Source organism: Hydra viridissima, unplaced genomic scaffold (genome assembly GCF_058129835.1).
Source record: "Hydra viridissima isolate aposymbiotic clone 2 unplaced genomic scaffold, HvirCarnegie_v1 scaffold_15, whole genome shotgun sequence".
Lineage (NCBI taxonomy): Eukaryota > Metazoa > Cnidaria > Hydrozoa > Anthoathecata > Hydridae > Hydra > Hydra viridissima.
The window spans coordinates 8864988-8883256 of NW_028324314.1; the positions used below are offsets into that span (position 1 = coordinate 8864988).

The 18269-nt window shown below is 28.2% G+C and overlaps 2 protein-coding genes across 4 annotated transcripts; one reads left to right on the forward strand and one right to left on the reverse strand.

The window, feature by feature from the left end:
• Positions 1 to 172: 172 nt before the first annotated feature.
• LOC145193353 (vesicular inhibitory amino acid transporter-like) lies at positions 173 to 2409 on the reverse strand. The gene has a single exon (XM_080070818.2). The coding sequence runs from the start codon at positions 2079 to 2081 to the stop codon at positions 588 to 590; it is 1494 nt and encodes a 497-aa protein (XP_079926944.2). The 5' UTR covers positions 2082 to 2409; the 3' UTR covers positions 173 to 587.
• Positions 2410 to 12349: 9940 nt separating this feature from the next.
• LOC145193140 (lysosomal phospholipase A and acyltransferase-like) lies at positions 12350 to 17885 on the forward strand. 3 transcript variants are annotated; one of them, XM_090073358.1, is made up of 6 exons: positions 12350 to 12492; positions 12762 to 12918; positions 13400 to 13620; positions 16257 to 16439; positions 17086 to 17249; positions 17470 to 17883. In XM_090073358.1, the coding sequence occupies exons 1-6, from the start codon at positions 12441 to 12443 to the stop codon at positions 17866 to 17868; spliced, it is 1176 nt and encodes a 391-aa protein (XP_089929484.1). In that variant the 5' UTR covers positions 12350 to 12440; the 3' UTR covers positions 17869 to 17883. The 3 variants fall into 3 exon arrangements, with proteins under 3 accessions (XP_089929484.1, XP_089929483.1, XP_089929485.1); XM_090073357.1 differs by having other exon boundaries at positions 12357 to 12550; XM_090073359.1 differs by lacking the exons at positions 12350 to 12492; positions 13400 to 13620 and having other exon boundaries at positions 12784 to 12918; positions 17470 to 17885.
• Positions 17886 to 18269: the final 384 nt, after the last annotated feature.

Sequence of the window (18269 nt, forward strand, 5' to 3'; positions counted from 1 at the left end):
GTAAAGTAATGGCTATGATTCAATGGGTTCAAAAAAAATGCAGTTTGAAGTTTCATAAAATTTTCACATGCCAATTTTCAAAGTTATCCATGTTTGAAATCAATGAATATCTTAGTCTTTAGATTGATAAGTTATTGTTTAATTTTAACAGGACGTTTAAGAAAAAAAGTTGTTTTCACTGATAAGCTCATCCTTTGTAAATTTATTTAATCCTGTATAGAAATATTCATAAATAACAATGATAATAAGGATAGTAATAGTAATGATTCTTATTTATAAAATAAATTTGCAAAATGTACATAATTTACAAGATGGATAGTTCGTTGCGAAATCGGTCAACATCAGAAGTAACCAATATTGCCACATTGATTAGCATGAACTAGTAAATACATGCTTTTATAAACGAAATTAAAAACTTTCTATTTCTGCACAAAAAACTTGAATAACACTGAAAAATGTATTGGAGCGTTTAGCTGAAAAACTCTATACATTTAGATGGTTATGCGAAATTACAATTAACGGTTTGAGATTCAATTGCAGCCTTTAGTACTAACTTTACAAAAAGGTCATTTTGATTGTTCCGTCGTTTAATCGGCCTCAGAATAAGCATCTAGCAATGCTTTTGTGGAAAAATACATTCCAGCGCCAGCTGACAATGTCCCGAATAACAAAATGATAATGTGTATAATTAGCTCGGTTTGATCGAGTTTTTTAAGCTTCATGTGAAACAAGCACGGAAAAATGAAAGATAAGCAAATTCCTGTGAAATTTCCCACAAAACTCATATACAGTCCGAAATGAGGCACTAAGACAGCTACCGCTAATGCAATACCAATCAAAGATAATCTTATGATAACGCGTTTCAACCTCGGCATTTCTTGCTCACTGTTCTCGGCTGCTAACTTATCCGATTCTTCTCCTTCCGCCTCATCTTCATCTGTACCAACCGTAGAAGCATTTAGAATGTTTTCTTCGCTATCTCCCACGTGTTTATTCAAGACGGTTGACGGCAACAACTTTTGAACTTTATTTTTCACCCACTTTTTAGGCAAATTAATTTTATCAAACAACACAAATACTGTGTATGCAGGAAACGTAAATGAAAGGAGTGCCAAAGCAAGAACGCAAACGTTGATGATTATTTTGAAGGGTCCGTGTGGAAGATTGTTGGTTATAACTTGTTTTGTTTCTCCTTTAAAAGTCAGATAACCAATCAGACCAAAAATTATCTTAACAACTGTTATTGAAAAATAGGTTAGATTCATTACCACGCCATAGTCTTTTTTATTTCTCATACTCCCTTCTATTGCCGGCATGTAGGGTTGCGAAGAATAGCTCACAACAATAATACCCATTGAGACAAAAAACTCACCAACATTCCAGTCAGGAGTTTCGTGAATGCGCCAGTCATCAGATTTGTAAAAAGCATACACTGCAACTGTAACATAAACAACTTGTCCTATTATTACAGTAAGTAAACTCACAAAGGCAACTTGACCTAAATTCATCATAAAGGCATTTGGAATTACCAACACAAATGCCAACAACGACCATTGGAATTTTTGAATCGGAGCGTTCGGAAATGAGCTATGAAGAATGGAACCACAAAGGATCAGCAGCAAAGTGCAATAAGAAAGTTGCTCAACCAGCATAGCAATGTAAACCATCCATTTACCGACGTTTCCATAAAATGCCTCTCCTATTTCCTCATAAGAAGATCGGGAACGCACTTCAACTCCTGTTTCTGGATCTGCATCATACAAACAACGAACCAGTTTTTTGCTTGTGTAGTTGGAGATAATGGCAATAAACGCGGTAAACATCAAACTTAGATAAGTCCCAGACAGCACCACAAAAGGCATTGATAAAATCACCACACCCTGGTTGGCGTTGAATATATTCCAAAATGTTTGGGTGTTTGATACCTTTTTAGCATTACCAGATTGGTCTTTGATGCCTTCTCCGTCTATGAGAAATTCTGTACTTTCGTTTTCTTCTTCTTCTGGTTTGGAGCACATGATGTCGTAAGTGTTTTTTAAATTCCCGACGAACTCTTGAAAAACTGGTTTAGAAAACCACATTTTAAATAACTCTTACAAATATCTTTTAAAAACGACGAGTTCTTTCTTGATTGCACTTTTGAACTGTTGGCTTTTTTGTCTTTAAATATTTTCTTTTGGTCTTAAAGCTAATTTTGATTGCAATGAATGAACCATTTTTAAATTTTTGATGTTAAAAACGTAAATTTTAGTAACTACTGATGAAAATCTTAAAAGCAATCTACGTCTTCAACATTTACTTCAAACCAATCTCACCATTTAGAGAGTGTTTTTAATAAGCTTGGTATCCACTTAGAAAACGCTTCAGCAAATCAAAAATCTATTGCATTCAGTTACAGACTTCTCTTTATCTAATAACCCTTAACTAAATGTTTTCATTGAATTGCGCTCGATTAGACACTGCTTTCATTAGCGTATTTCTATTACTCAACTTCATAATAAAAAAAAAAAAAAAAAAAAGTTTAAAAATGAAGGTTTTAAAATGAAATAAAAACAATTTTAGAAATAATAATAGCTAAAGAAAGAAATAAAGAGAAACAATGCATATGATTTGTGTTTCCCAGTCAAATATTTTTTTATTTTTTGAATTAAAATTAGTTAAAAAAAAAAAAACTTTTAAAGGACGCTTCGTTTTTCTCATGAAAGTGTTCAAGTTATCTCTATTTCTGAGATTGGACTTTCCCTACAACTTTTTGATATATATGTATATATATATTATAGTGTTGGAAGATGTTTTAAAAATCACTTGTCTGTAACTCATCATTACTAAAAAAAAATGGCTCTAAGGCGCCGCAGACATATTTTCTTTTATTATTCTGATGAAATGAATTTTTTGTAGTTGGGCGTAACCTTTGATTTCAAACCTTTCCACAAAAAGCTGTACTTTTCTTAGCATAGCTATTCAGAGCGTGGCTTATGTTAAATTGTCCGTTTAAAGTCCTTTTAAAATAGCAAAACAACTTTGATTAATTTTTTATTAAAAGTGATGTTCTATTTTTTTTTACTAAATAGCAAGTTCATTTAATCCATTAAAATTTGAAAAAATTCTGCTTTATTATGAGTCGCAGTTGTTTAAAATGATTTTTTAATCATTTATTGTTTGCTTTTTTTTCTCTTTTTTTTTTCACCTGCAAATGTCACCTTTGCTTTTTTGAACTTTTTAGATTTAAAAAACAAATGATTAAAGTATTTTAAAAAGAAAAGAAAATTTCGCTTAAAATAGAAAAAAAAAAAAAAAAAAAAGAAAAATTAATTTTTAAAGAAAGTTGAAAAAATAAATTGCTATTACAGTTATCAACTTGTTAAGTTTTCATTTGACATTAAGAATCCCTTGTAAGTTAGCAAAATTCTTAACTATTTTATTGAAAATGTTTTTCATATTTCAGTCATTAAAACCCGTATCAAAAGACATAGAATTGAGCCGAGGTAAAAAGTATTTGCAATGCAGCTTTGCAAACCTAATAAAATATTACAAAGTTAGTAAAATTTTAAATCTGGTGATCTATAGAGACATTAAACTATTTTCATTAAAAAGCGAATTACACAGAGATACTTTAAATTCGAAAGGAATTCATTCTACATTGTTGTTGTTTTTCTTCTTGGAAAAAGGTTTTAATTTAGTTGTAGCACAGATAGTTCTTTAAACCTCATAATATTTTCGAATGTGAATTTTTAGTTCGAGGTTTGCCATCTTTACCCATTATTCTGGTTCTAGAAAGCTGAATATATTTTCTTTGATAAAAACAGGAAAGTTTCTTACTATCTTTTACCAGCTTAAGTTATTATCACGATTAACAATCAATTTATCTCAGTTCCAAGGTTAGAATTTATCCCATTTACTCACACAGATGAGAAATTGCCATAAATAATAACTCACAGACAATTATCGGAGCTTTGAGCAATATATTTAATTTTTGAGCTGGAATATTTAAAAACAACAACAACAATGTCGGTTTTATTGTCTTAATGTCGGCTTCAAGTTAGTTAAACAAGACGAGGAGTTAGTATATAATGAAGCGAATCTTTGGTGAAAGGAAAGACAAGAAAAGAGGACATATAAAATTTGTAAACTATAACAGGGTACATAAATAAGAGAAATACTTAACATAAACTTTATTGATTTTTCCATTATAAAACGAGTTACACGCAATGCTATAAAATTCAGATATCGAACTTAATTCTTTACCGACTGCGTTCCCTTTTTAGAGCACCAAGTTTTAAATTATTCTTTAATTGGGGTAATGACGTAAACATTATTTACGTTTATTTAAAAAATTTTGATTTGCTATTTAAAGGTAAATAATATTTACTAATAAAAGTATGTTCCATTTTCAGATGTAATTACACATTTTCAAAAATTTCCCAATTTGTCATTTTTTTCATTTGAATAATTTTAATTAATTCGGATGTAAAACTCTTTAAAAAATGACTCGATTTTTAACTGTTAGTGAAGCTTTAGAACGTGTAAAAGTTTGCGAAGCCAAGGAAATTATAAAAGGCGTAGATTTATAAATTGTTATTCTTCTTCCAGACGATATCGTAAACCAAGACGTACCTACAAAGTTTTGATTATAGGTGAGTAATGGCATGTTAATCTTTGGATAGAAAGCCATCGTGTTACTACAAGCAATCAAAAAGATGTTGAACCTTTGAAAACGATGTTGAAGTACCGCAAAAGGCAGCTTTGTTCAAGTTCTTAACCGCAATGAAGGAAATGATAGCTACAACTAGGGAATGTCATCGTGTCCCGTTCGGCAAAATATTTTTCAGGTCCCGAAGCCGTTCGGGTATAAACCCGTTAAATACCCGATATCCCGATAACCCGAAACAATAATCGAAAGGGTTAACGAGCACCGACAGCTAAGGACCCGAAACCGATAAATTATCGGGTACCCGTTCGGAAATTGAACTTTTTTTTTTTTCGAAAACCCGAAACAGTTCGGTTTTTGGCTTTATCACCGGTTGGGTCCCGAAACTTAGTAAAAGATTTTTAAAAAATGCGAAAATCGCTAAAAGTCACCAAATTTTTGCTACAAATGATTGCTTACGGTAATTTTAGCACCTTTGGAAAAGTCCGTGAAATGTATAACGTAAAATTAAAAAAATGTACTAAATTTAACTTACTTAAGCTGGGAGTTAATTAATGAAGTATTTGATTAAAGTCTACAGTTAATTAAACAACATGAGTAAATAAAAGAGGATAAATGATGTGAAAATATATGCAGTTTTGGTACCAAAAGTTAACTTTCTAAGCACACTAGTTGTCTTAGTCATCATAGAAGTAAAACTTTGGCAAGTTTAGCAATTTTACCTCAGAAATTTAATCTAACACTGATTACAAATAAAGATTTAAAGCTTGGAAAAGTACTGATTCAGAGACTGTTTCCATAGGTTTTTTAGCAAGAAATAAATTGGAAGAATTCTGAAACAAGTTTAAAAAAATTTTTTTTGACAAATTCTTTGTCTTCTTCAATGTCATATATCTCCATAATGTTAATTGCGTCAACAGGGGCTTCCTCGATGTTATCATTCGGGTCTTCATTTGGAATTGATGAAGAGCTTATGGTTTCTGAGCAGAATTTGAGCAACTTTTTTTTCTCAAATTGAAAGTAGTTGCTCTTGATAAAGAGAAGTTTTTTAGCCTTCAGAGGATCCATATGGTTTCTTTCCTTGGTGACTGTCAAGCTGGCAGCGCTGAACAAGCGCTCTGAGAATGCTGAACTTGCAGGAATGTTCAGGATAGTAAAAGCAGCCTCGAAAAGAATTAGATTGATGTTCTGTTATGTCACTCAGAACTGGATTGGCTTTCCCATCCATGCAGAAACTGCCTCAACATCATTTTCATAAGCAAAAAGTTCTCCTTTCAATCCAGTCGCGCTCTTCTTCTGCTTCTTTGGCTGGATAAAGCTCAAAGACGAGCTTCCATACTGTGAGTGCCGAAGGCTGTCTTTGACGAGGAATGGTTCAATCTCGGAGTATTCTTCCCCACTTTTGCTGAACAACGTGACTAGAACTCTTTGACAGCTTCTTCAGGATCCTTAACCAAATTCTGGAGACTAAATTTTGTTTCTTTGAGCTTGGCTTTCAAGAACTTGATGTATTGGTCCGAAAAATATAAAAGAGAATATTGGTCTGAAATGTATTGGTCTAAAAAATATAAAAAGTTAGACTTTCATGGGCAAAAAGACTGACTTTTAGGGCAGATAGTCAGACTTTTTCATACTTTAACCAATTTTTACTAAGTTTGTGTCCAAATATTTATATCTATTTGCATTTTTGAAATTATTCGCAACTGTTTCCTCTCATTTCTTTAAATTGTTTGCGACTTTAGATTGCATTACTTTAGATCATTTATTATCATTATTAGCAAATATTATTATTAACTTTAAATGTTACTTTTAACAAAATGTTTTTCTCTTTTACGCACGTCCAATTTTCAATTCAAAACTTTAAAACTATAACCTTTCTAACATCATTTGAAGAAACGGAAAAGGAAACAATTCTGACACACAATGATACTTTACTATCGCTTTTACTAGTTTTGGCTCACCTCAGATTTTTTGTAACAACCAATTAGAATCGAACATTTCAAATAAAGGGTGAGATAAAGTAATTTTTCCAAACGGATGGCGTGAAAAACATAAGGAAATATATTAAATTTTGTTTAACTGCCAAAAGGCCAAGTGAAAATGTTATTATTGCGATTATTACGGTTATATTCCACTGAGGTAACTTTTTAAGAAATATCACTTATTTTTGAACAAAATGGACCTTTTTCACAGAATACCCGACAGAACCGCTCGGTTAATCGGGTTTGGTTCGAGTAATCGGGTTAGTGAACCCATAGGATCAAAAACTTTAAGTACCGATTATCTAGATTACCCGAAAGGTTAAGTCGGTTCGGGTATGGAAAATTTCGACTACTCGATTTTATCGGCCTTATCGGATAATACTCGTTCGGATAATCGGAGTCCGATAAAATACTTTTAGCTTTTATTGGTGTCCGATCCCGTTCGGGTCAGGACTCGTTCGGTTCCTATCGGGACCCGGATATTCCCTGGCTACAACAAATATATATGGGTGGTGCGGACTCGTTGGACCACTTTTGTAGAGTTTATCGCCTAAATACAAAACCTAGAAAGTGATGATGGTGCTTTTTTTCTATCTTTTTAAAATATGGCAGTTGTGGTTTAATAAAGATTGTGGCAATCATCTGGCTATAATACGCCACACCTCATCTTCCGGCGGTACATGTTGTTCGATTAGGTGTGATCGTAATGAAATATATATATATATATATATATATATATATATATATATATATATATATATATATATATATATATCTATATATATATATATATATATATATATATATATATATATATATATCAAGAAATTCGCGTGCAAGAAAAAAATATGTAAAATAATTAAAGAGATTCTTTAACTTTATCTAAATAATAAGTACATAGATTTCATTATCATTTTTATTTTTATTTCATTATCATTTTTATTTTTATTTCATTATCATTTTTATTTTTATTTCATTATCATTTTTATTTTTATTTCATTATCATTTTTATTTTTATTTCATTATCATTTTTATTTTTATTTCATTATCATTTTTATTTTTATTTCATTATCATTTTTATTTTTATTTCATTATCATTTTTATTTTTATTTCATTATCATTTTTATTTTTATTTCATTATCATTTTTATTTTTATTTCATTATCATTTTTATTTACAGCTGGCGTCGCTCAATTGGTGCTGTATTTTCAAATTTATGGTCTGTGACAGATGAAATCGCAGGAAACAATTGGTTTAAGACAAAACCTAGAAGTGAATCTGTCAGATTTTTAAACATAAATCATAGCTTTGAGAATCCTTCATTCGATGAAGCCTAGAGAATTCGTGGTCAGATCCATATTATTTCGATAAAGAATTATCAATATTAAAAGCTTATTTGTGTTTATTCTTGTTTGTCTCAACTATTCATGATATTGAAAAAAAAAAGAGTATCAATTGAAAAAAACAAAGTGGATATCAATAGAATGAAAACAAAGTAAGCAAAGTTTTGCATCTGTTGTTCAAGAAATAAGATATAAATACCTAAAACCTGATGAAAATTAAAATATTGAAACCAAACCTATCATTATAGAAGAAAGCAAAATATTTGAAGGAAGCATGTTAGCTTAAGCAATTCACTATGTCCCAGAATCGGGATTTATTGAACCAACATCAGCAGCTTGTTAAAATGTCATAATGGTTTGTAAGACACTGAAAGCAAGTTAATAATTTAATGTTAAAATAATCCAAAAGATAGATATGTAAAAAAGTTCAAGAAAACTTTCATTTTAATTAAATATATAACAGGTTTTGTCCAATTAAATGTTAACTGTGTTTTTTAAACATTTCATTTTATTATGAAAAACATGGTTTAACTGATGAACTTAAATGAGAAACCCATGCTATTCATAATAAACTGCGAGGCCTGGACCATAGTAATTTTCCATGCCAAATGTTCTTCAAGGAAAATCTTTGATTTATTTTTGAACAAAGCTAAAATACTGTTTTGAAGAAAACTAATTAGTTGTTATTATAGTATCTTGTTATAAAGATATTATCTTGTTATAAATATATTACATTGTTGTTAATATATTACACTGTTATAAACATATTGTTGCAAAAATATTAGCTTGTTATAAATACATTATATTGTTGTAAATATATTATATTGGAAATTATTAAGTATTTGATAATACTAAATTAAGTATTTAAAACACTTAATTTTGTATCATCAGTTCTTCATTCTTGGAAAGTTTTATTTGAGAAAAGACAATTTTACAGTTAGAGTTGTATATATGTCTGGAAGTCTGGCTAAATATGAAAACATTAACTTAGGTTTAAACTTTACAGTTTATAACATTCAGGAAATTTGATTGTTTATTTGAAAAAAAAATTCAGTTTTAAAGTCAAACAATAAGAGTATGAAATGTAAACTTGTTTGCGCTATAAGACTTGTGAAATCTCAAAATTCTTGAGTAAACATTTACTGGGCATTGCTCAATTTCAGCAAAATTCAAATTGTTGTAAACTTGTAGTTTTTTTTTTTAATCACACTCTGTAAAATTTAAATAAACACATTTAACTTTTAAATGAACAAGTATACACAAAATCAAGATTGATTATTAAATTGTATCAGAAATTATTTACTTTATTTTGGTTTTAACTGGTTACAAACGGATGAGGAAGTCATGCAAAAGAAAAATGATTTAAAGTGGTATATAAGTAAAGTTTTCACAGAAGCGTTTTAAAATGATTTAGATTAAGGAAGGCTTTAGATTTAGAAAGTTTATCTAATTTTTGGTTTCTTTTATTTATTACATGTTAAACCATGTATACTTCGATCTTACTTTCTAAAATAAAAATCTGTAATTTAATCATAGAAGCATTTCTAGCTACATCCATAATATCTTTAGTAGCATAATAAAAGAAATTCTTTGATAATTTCAACGATATTTTAAATATTGCAAAGTATTTTTATACGTTACTTTCTTAAAAAGTTGATTGGTTATTTCTCAAAAACTATTTGAAAAAAGATTATTTTCCGAAAAATATTACAACTGTGCATTTCTCAGAAACTGTGTTTTTCATATTTTTTTGTTTATAACACTGTTATTTGGTTTTTCTGTTGGCAACAAATAATAACAATTAAAGTACTAATTTCAGTCTTTTAAGAAAAATCTGAAGCTTGTTAAAATACAACTTTTCATTCTTTTAAAAACAGCAAATCCTTTGGTGTGACAAAATTATATGTAGGGTAGGGCGGGGCTAATTGAGCATAGGGCAAGTTGGGCAGCTAAAATATCTCAAAAACTACGCATCAAATGACAAAACATCTAATGGATGAAAGATAGGTATATTATTTGGCAACACTTAAGTATTAATATTTTACCCATTTATTTGACTTTCCATTATACTTAACCATATTTTCCTAAGTATTATAGCTCTTTTTATAAACTAACATTAGTATCACCTAGTCTAATCGGGGTAAGTTGAGCAGGTTTGCAAAAAATTAATAAAACGGGCATTATCGGACATGGAGAAACATTTCGTTGGGTAAACGTTTTAAGGTCCATGAACACTTACATTAATCATTACTAAATGAATCATTAATTTAAATTTATTATTACTAAATACTCTTAACAATTTAAAATATAAGAAATTCTTTTTTTTAATATCTGAAATTCTTTTTTTTTAAAAATATTTTAATGTGATTTAAAACTATAAAATTTTAGCTTCTTTTAAAATTATTTTTACTTAAATATTACTTAGTCAATAAAATGTATAAGTCAAAAAATTCAGAAATATAAATTTTAACTTACTGACTTTTTTTTTAACTTACCCCACTGTGGGGTTGAGCGGCTTGGTAAACTTTAGAGAATATTTTCTCAAAAAAATCTAAAAAATTTTTTTTTTCTATGCAATTTTTAGCAGATAAAATTATCTTTCTAATAGTGAAAAAATAATGTAAATCCGACGCACCGTTCAAGAGATCTATTAGATTTAGTAAAAATCGCACGACTAGCCCCGCCCTACCCTAAAAACGTATGGTAAAAAAACCGCATGGTAATACCACTACCCTTCACAACAAAATATTGATGGCAACAACCACAAAGGAGGCCAAAAAACTACATTTAAATTTTTACATTATATAAGAAACTTCATTTATTTTCAATGCAATCTTCTGTCCAATGAAGAGTTGGTATCAGTTGTACAATTCAAAAAAACATTGCATAAAGAGGATAAACAAGAAATACTTATTCGGTTTGATAATTTCTTTGAACAATCAAATCTTAAGTTATAACATATATTGAACATTAAAAAGTGTAAAAAGCAATACTAAGATACGACAATTTTAAAAGATTAAAAAACACTATTCAGCTGTAAAGAATGAAAGGCTGTTAAACAAGTTGTCGATATAGCTCCAAGAAACCGCAACATCTTTTCAAGCCTAGTGCCGTGGATAGAGGAAGCTCTCTGCATCCTTCATATTTTAGTCCAGATATCAAGGTAATTTATTACAGTACCGAAGTTGCTCTAAGATGAAGGTTTACAACTTCTTTCAACCCTTATTCTTATTTTAAATCTTAATAAATAGTAAAAAATTTAAATATGCATAATACTACAGTCCAAGAATAAACTAAGAACATCTGATATTCTTTAACTTTTGATGGCTGCATTACTACTTTTTTTTATAAAAATATCAGTAGCGAACCTAGCGTTTGGCAAACACACGAGCTGGAGCGTAAAGAACACTATTTGATGATTTTTTTCTAACACATTTTGACGCTCATTACTTTTGTTGAAGCTAAGAGCCCACATATAAATTAAGTAGAATGCAGAAGAACACTTTTCAGTATGATTTTTAGCCTGAAAAATAAACTCCCCAATTCCTAGCCTAATACAATATATGCTAATTTAGCCTGAAAAATAAACTCCTCAATTCCTAGCCTAATACAATATATGCTAGTTTTTTTTTAAATTTTTGAATTTTTTTTTCTGTTTTTTTTTTTTTTTTAGATCATTCTTTTCCCACTGTGAACTGGTTGCCATTTTTATTTTTAGAATGGTAAAATTGACAATTTTTTACCAATAACACACGAAGTCAAGATAAAAATAGTCGCTGTTGATTTCAGTTTCATAGTTAGTCTGTTGGGTACAAACTAACGTCTATCTACACATATCTACTACTTGTAAACACAGGGGGAGAATTCATATGTAAACTTTCAAGTTACTTCACAATTTTTTGAAGTATGAAAAAAGCTTCTTAATTTAACCGAGCGTGAACAATCTTTTGTCAATTTGAAAAATTGTGAACAATGTTACTATTATTAAAAAGAAAAATATAAAAGCACGCAAAAATTTATTTTCTTTGTTGTGTCGTTTTCTTAATTTTGTTGCTAATGCAACTTAGTATTCTTTAATATTAACGCACCCACTTAAACAATTCTTTAATAATGATAATAATTGTTTCCAAATTTCCAAATTAAATTGGCTTTTTTCATTATGTGATTTATAAAATCAAGAACTGTGAAACAAATATATTTTTTCAATTTGATCAGCCTGTGCCACAGCTATTTAGAACTACTATATTATTAAAAGGTCATTACTGCAATAGGTAGTGGCAGTCGTAAAAATTATCTTTGTTCTTTTTTGGGGACAAGATCGTCGCCTGTTTTGCCGACTGAAATATTTAAACCGCTTACGTAATTATTGGCGTAATTAAATAGCTGATTTTAATAAGCTTTTCTGTTAAATTGTTTCAAATAGTTCCGCACATGACAAGATTTATCAAAGTAAGCTCCAGTTGTACATATGTGGCTAGCTGATGTGAACAAAAATGAATGTTCAGTACAGCATTTTAAAAGTAACACTTTTATTAATTTGTTTAAATAATGGCGATTCTCTTACGCCGATAGTTATTGGTAAGTCTAATTTTTTAAAAATAGTTAAAAAATAAAACGAGAAATCCATAGCTATATTTAAAATTATTCATTTTCAATACATCTTAATAATTAAAATAGTTAAACTTTTAAAGGTGAAAAACTGTAGACATGCTACCTTCATGAAATCTTAAAAGCTGATCTCTTATACTCTTCTGTTATACCTTTGATCGTAGTAATTTTTAAAATTTAGTTCCTGGTATTGGAGGGAGTCAGTTACAAGCAAAATTAAATCGAAATGAAAGTTTGCATTATTGGTGCTATAGGCAATACCCTGATTGGTTCACAATATGGCTAAATGTAGTAGAGCTTCTTCCCTTAGCTGAACAGTGTTGGGTTGATAATATGAAGTTAGTGATTTTTTTTACTGATTTACATTGCTAGGTCTTTTGTGATCAAATCATTTCATTAAAAAAATATAGGAAAAGCAAATAATTTCAGTTAAATATCATCAGTTAAATAGCTTCAGTTTGATAACCATTGTTTTTTTGTCTTTATTCAGATATCAATGAAATTATTACTTTTTTTATCTACTTAATTAACGTTTAGCTTGTTAAGTATAGGAACTTAAATTTATCATTTTCAAAAACTCTTGTATTTCCTAACTATTATTACAAAAACTTTAAATATTACTTATATTTCAAACAATTTTTCAGAGTTGAAAAAAAAAAAAAAAAAAAAAAAAAAAAAGGTTATAAACATAAAAGTTTTGGAACTTGAATGAAAAATTAGCACAAAAATTTATTTACTTAAGCATATTAGTGTCTCCTACATTTTTTTTTTTTAAATATATATATAAAGCTAAATAATAACATAGTTAAGCACTCATAGGTTAAATTACAATGACGCTACAAAAAAGATGGAAAACTCACAAGGTGTTTATACCAGAGTACCAGACTTTGGCAATACATCAGCTATTGAGTGGTTAGATCCTAATTTCCACGGCCCTGGTATATACTTTTTCCCATTTGTTGATGCTTTAACTCGCTTAGCTGGCTATGTAAGAGGGACAACATTAAGAGCTGCACCATATGATTTTCGCTATGATCCTAGTATGTTTTATACTTTTCTATTTTTGTATACCTTTAATATACAAATAAACCATTCCATGTCAAATGAACCGAATGTTTAGAAGGTTCTACATGGACCACTTTAACTTTCAACAACTACTGAAAGTTGTTGTGTTGGTGTATATCATTTAGATTAGAAAATCCTAAAAGTTTTATTTTAAAGTCTTTTGTGGTTTTGGGAAAGAGAATCTTTTCTCTTCAGCAAAATTTGTTTACATTTTTCTGATTTTGAAGAGCTTTCTCTTAAAATCTAGACTTCAAGTTGCTATTAATCAAATTGGACTTTTTATTCAAAAAAGCTGCTTCCCATACTCAGGTTTTTTTAAAAATTGTTTTAGAATCAAAAGTTTTGTTACCTTGAATCACATCAAAATTTTTTCTTGACATTTTTTATACACATTAATTGAAGTATGTTTTTTCAGAATATTAGATCACTAGGTGTATTATATTCAAAGAGTAAGTGATGTTTACAGGATAAAAATAAAGCCTTTTTTGAAGCTTAAAAATAAATAAAAAACATTAAGTATACATGAATTTTTAGAATTTTGGGAAATAAATTTAAAAAGTATTTAATTTGAAATAAGTCTTTCAAAGTAAATTAAATTTCTCAAATTTTTGTTAAATAAAAAAACTGAAATATTGAGATACTAAAACTGAGATATTTAAAACTTGTTTTAAGTCAATTTCATAACATATCTTGATTGCTTAAGGTCCAAACATTGATACAAACCACCCCAACAAGTTTTATCAAAATCTGAGATGGTCCATTTAAGGGTCATTAATCCATTTGGGATAGAATGATGCAAATATTTTTTGTTATAACAAAACATAACATAACATAATATAACAAACAGACTGGAAATGAATATTTTTTTATTAATCAGAAAGTAAGATTTTTTTTTAAAAAAGAAAACTTGCATTCTGAGATTTTTTGTTTAAAAAAAAATGTCTTTAAGTATAAGCTCAAAGAAAGTTAAAAAAAAAAAGTGTCTTTATATTATTCAAACTTGCTAGGATATTCTGTAAATCTTTTAGTAGTTTTTTTTAACAGATAATATTTAATTTCTTTAATACAAATAGTAAATGTTCATTGAAGCAAATAAATACTGTCAGTTAAATTTTATAAAAAAAATAATCCATGTGAAAGCATCCAGTGCATGATAAAAAATAAAAAAAGCACCCTGTCAAAATTTTGAGGGGGATAACCTATTGAAAATGTTTCCTAAAATTAATAGACACTGAAGTCTTAACATTACTTCTAAATTTACTGGATTACCCTCAAGAAAAAAGAAATGCTGATGTAAGTCATAATATTTTTCTAAAATTTTGAAAGTACTAAACACTATTTCATTATTCAGATTTTTAAATTTAAAAATCAGATGCCACAAATGTGTTTCTTTTGTGACTGAGAATTCCTGAGATTGGTTGTGAGATTCAGCTGGATATTATTTTTATTTTTATGATATTATATAATATTTTTATTAGTGCCATCTCATATTATTTTTATTTATATAATCTCATCATGAATACCCATCTACTAATTAATTACTTAGATTTAGCATATTCACTACACTGGATGCTAAGACTGCAACAAATATTTTGTCTTAACTGTTCAGAAATTTTTTCATATTTTGAAATAGTTTTATAATAGTAACTCCTTGTGGCTCCTCAATTTAAAATTTTATTATAAAGTTAGGTTTGTTCAAGTTAATAATGTAAATATTTAAACCAATTATATATAAACGGACGAATTTCTTTTTCTACTTTGGCTTTCATTGTAGAAGTTCTTATTTACCTTCAAGTCACTTATCATTCTTTTTTGCAAATAAAGTTCAAAGGCGAATTCATAAAGATAAAATTTAATCACAGGCTTTATTATATAGGATTTTTTTCGTTCATTTTTGTTTTTATATCAATGCATTCTTGAATTTCTTAGATACTTAAAATGTTAATACTTTAGATTCTTCAAAACTTTACAATAGTTTGTTTGAATATGATCCAGTAGACAGCTAATAGTGAAATTGTGATAATTTGGGAATGTTACTATTTCTAATATATTCCAATCATCAAACTTAATTGAAGCATCAATTTTTAGGTTTCTGACCTTACTGTTTATAAGTGAAAGCAAGACAATTTTATTAAAAATTGTATTGCCATCTTTGAAGAATCTCTTGCAGTTTCTAATCATTTAAAAAGAAGCAAATTCTGAAGCAGGTTTAATTAAAAAAAAAAAAAATTGAATGCTTTCAGATGGAAATACAAATTAAAAGCAAGTGCATTGTAATTGATATCAAGAAAGGTTTTTATTTTTAAACAAAGAAGTGTTAAGTTTCAAAGTGTAAAAACATAAAATATACAAAAGTAGTCAAATTCCTATCACGTAAAATCTTCAATTATAAAAATCCTTGTGTGCAATTTTATTTTCAATATTTGATTATTGTGAGAATACATAAACATGTGATATACACAATATTTTAATCAAGAGTTTTCCAGAGATAGTTGAAATCTTTTATTCCCAGCCTGTCATATTTTTTTAAGGTTTTTTTTAGTTAAGTATTAAAAATCCTCCTGAATATTATTTTAAAAACTTCTTTTTGTTGATTTTTTATTAATAATAGGTTCTGCTGAAGATTATTTTGAAAGTTTGCGTTTATTGATTGAGCAATCTTATTTTGAAAATGGTAACATATCAGTTATGTTGATATCACACAGCATGGGTGCTCCATACTCACTATACTTTTTGCAAAGGCAACCTCAAACATGGAAAGATAAATTTATTAAGGCCTGGATAACAATATCAGGTTAGTCTATTGTTTATTCATACCTTTGTTAAGACCTGATCTATAATAAAATGTTCTTGGCTTAATTATTATACCATATACTGGTGTGTAAGTTAAGATTTTAAAGTCATTTAAAATGGATGAAATTTGTTCCTTAAGAACACATTTAATCCATTTTAAATGACTTTAACTGTGGAAAATACACATTACATTAAAGATCTGTAAAAATTTTGAACTACTCTTTTCAGTTAAAAATAAGTGGTTGACTTATTTACTCGTTCATACAATATTGCTATTATTTGTTAAATAACTCAATTTGTTTTGAGTTAATTAACAAATAAGAACACTCTCAATAAAACAGTAGTATTGAGTTATTCCCAAGATAATTTATCAAAAGAATTTTAGATGTTTAAGTTTTGATGCGCAGATTTATGTAATCTAATTTTTGTTAAATACTTTTGTAAATAGGTAAAGTTTACATTAAAGAAGAGACAACAATAATCATAGTCTTTTCAATAAAAAGAGTGAGTGGCTCTTTACCTAGTTACAATTAAAACTAAAAACTAGGTTACAAATAAGCAAGTATTATTGTAAAAACTTTTTGCAGAATTGTCTAAAAGATTTTAAAAAAATTTTTTTTTTTTTCTTTTAACTTTCCTCCTTTTAGGTGTTTTTGGTGGATCTGTTAAAGCTGTGCAGGCATACATATCTGGTGATGGCTTCGGAATTCCAGAAATTCTTGACAAACCAATTACATTGAGAGCTTTTCAGCGTACATTTGCTAGTCTTGCTTTTATATTACCAGATAAAAGATTTTGGCAAGATCAAGAGGTAAATTCTCACAGACAATTAATGAGTTTATAATAAATGTATTGAAAAAGAGTTATCTGTATTTTTTTTATTTTATGATAAAAAAAATTTTTTTTTATTCTTTTTTGATATAAAAGAATAAAAAAAAAAGTATTTTATATATATCTTTTTTATCTTATGACAAAAATATTTAAAATTTTTTAAATTCTTTGACATAAAAATATTTAAATTAAACATTTAGATAATCGTGAAGACCCAGAATAGAAGTTATACTGTAAATGACTATGATGCTTTATTTCAAGATATAAACTTTCCAATTGCAAGTAAAATCCTTAAATCAGTCCCTGAGGCTTGGAGTGATCAGCCTCCTGGTGTGAAAATGTTCTGTTTTTATGGCAACCTTATACAAACACCTGAGGTTTTGTATTACGATTCTGGTTTTCCAGACTATTTTCCTTTAATAAGTTTTGGCGATGGCGATGGAACTGTAAACTTGAAAAGTTTAGAAGGTTGTAAGTTGTGGCAAGGAAAGCAAAAACAGGAAATAGTTTCTAAAATAATTTCACACGGAGAGCATAATGATATATTAGGTGATTCACGGTTAATTCATGCAGTCATAGAAGCGTTGGAAGAAAATTGATGTTTTTATTGTTCAGTTTTGTTAAAAAAATATTTTATTGTGTAATATATTGTATATTATTTTAGTAAAATTTTCAATATTTTTCAACTTATCAGTATTTAAGAGATATTATGGTTCAAAAGATATTTTTTATGTTTTAACATGCTTATTTACAATCATGTTAACATTTTAACCATTAAATGCTTATTTTACTTCAAATATATATAATATTTAATATTTTGCATTGACAGATTTGCCAAGAATAAATTTCTTGTAATTAATTCTAAAATTGCTGATTGGTAAAATGTACATCGCTAAAAAATAATTTTGTAAAAATGATTTCATTAAGATAATTTATGAGATTTTAACTTTAATCATGTTTATCAAATTTTTCTTTTTTAGTTTTAAAAAGATTCTGTGAC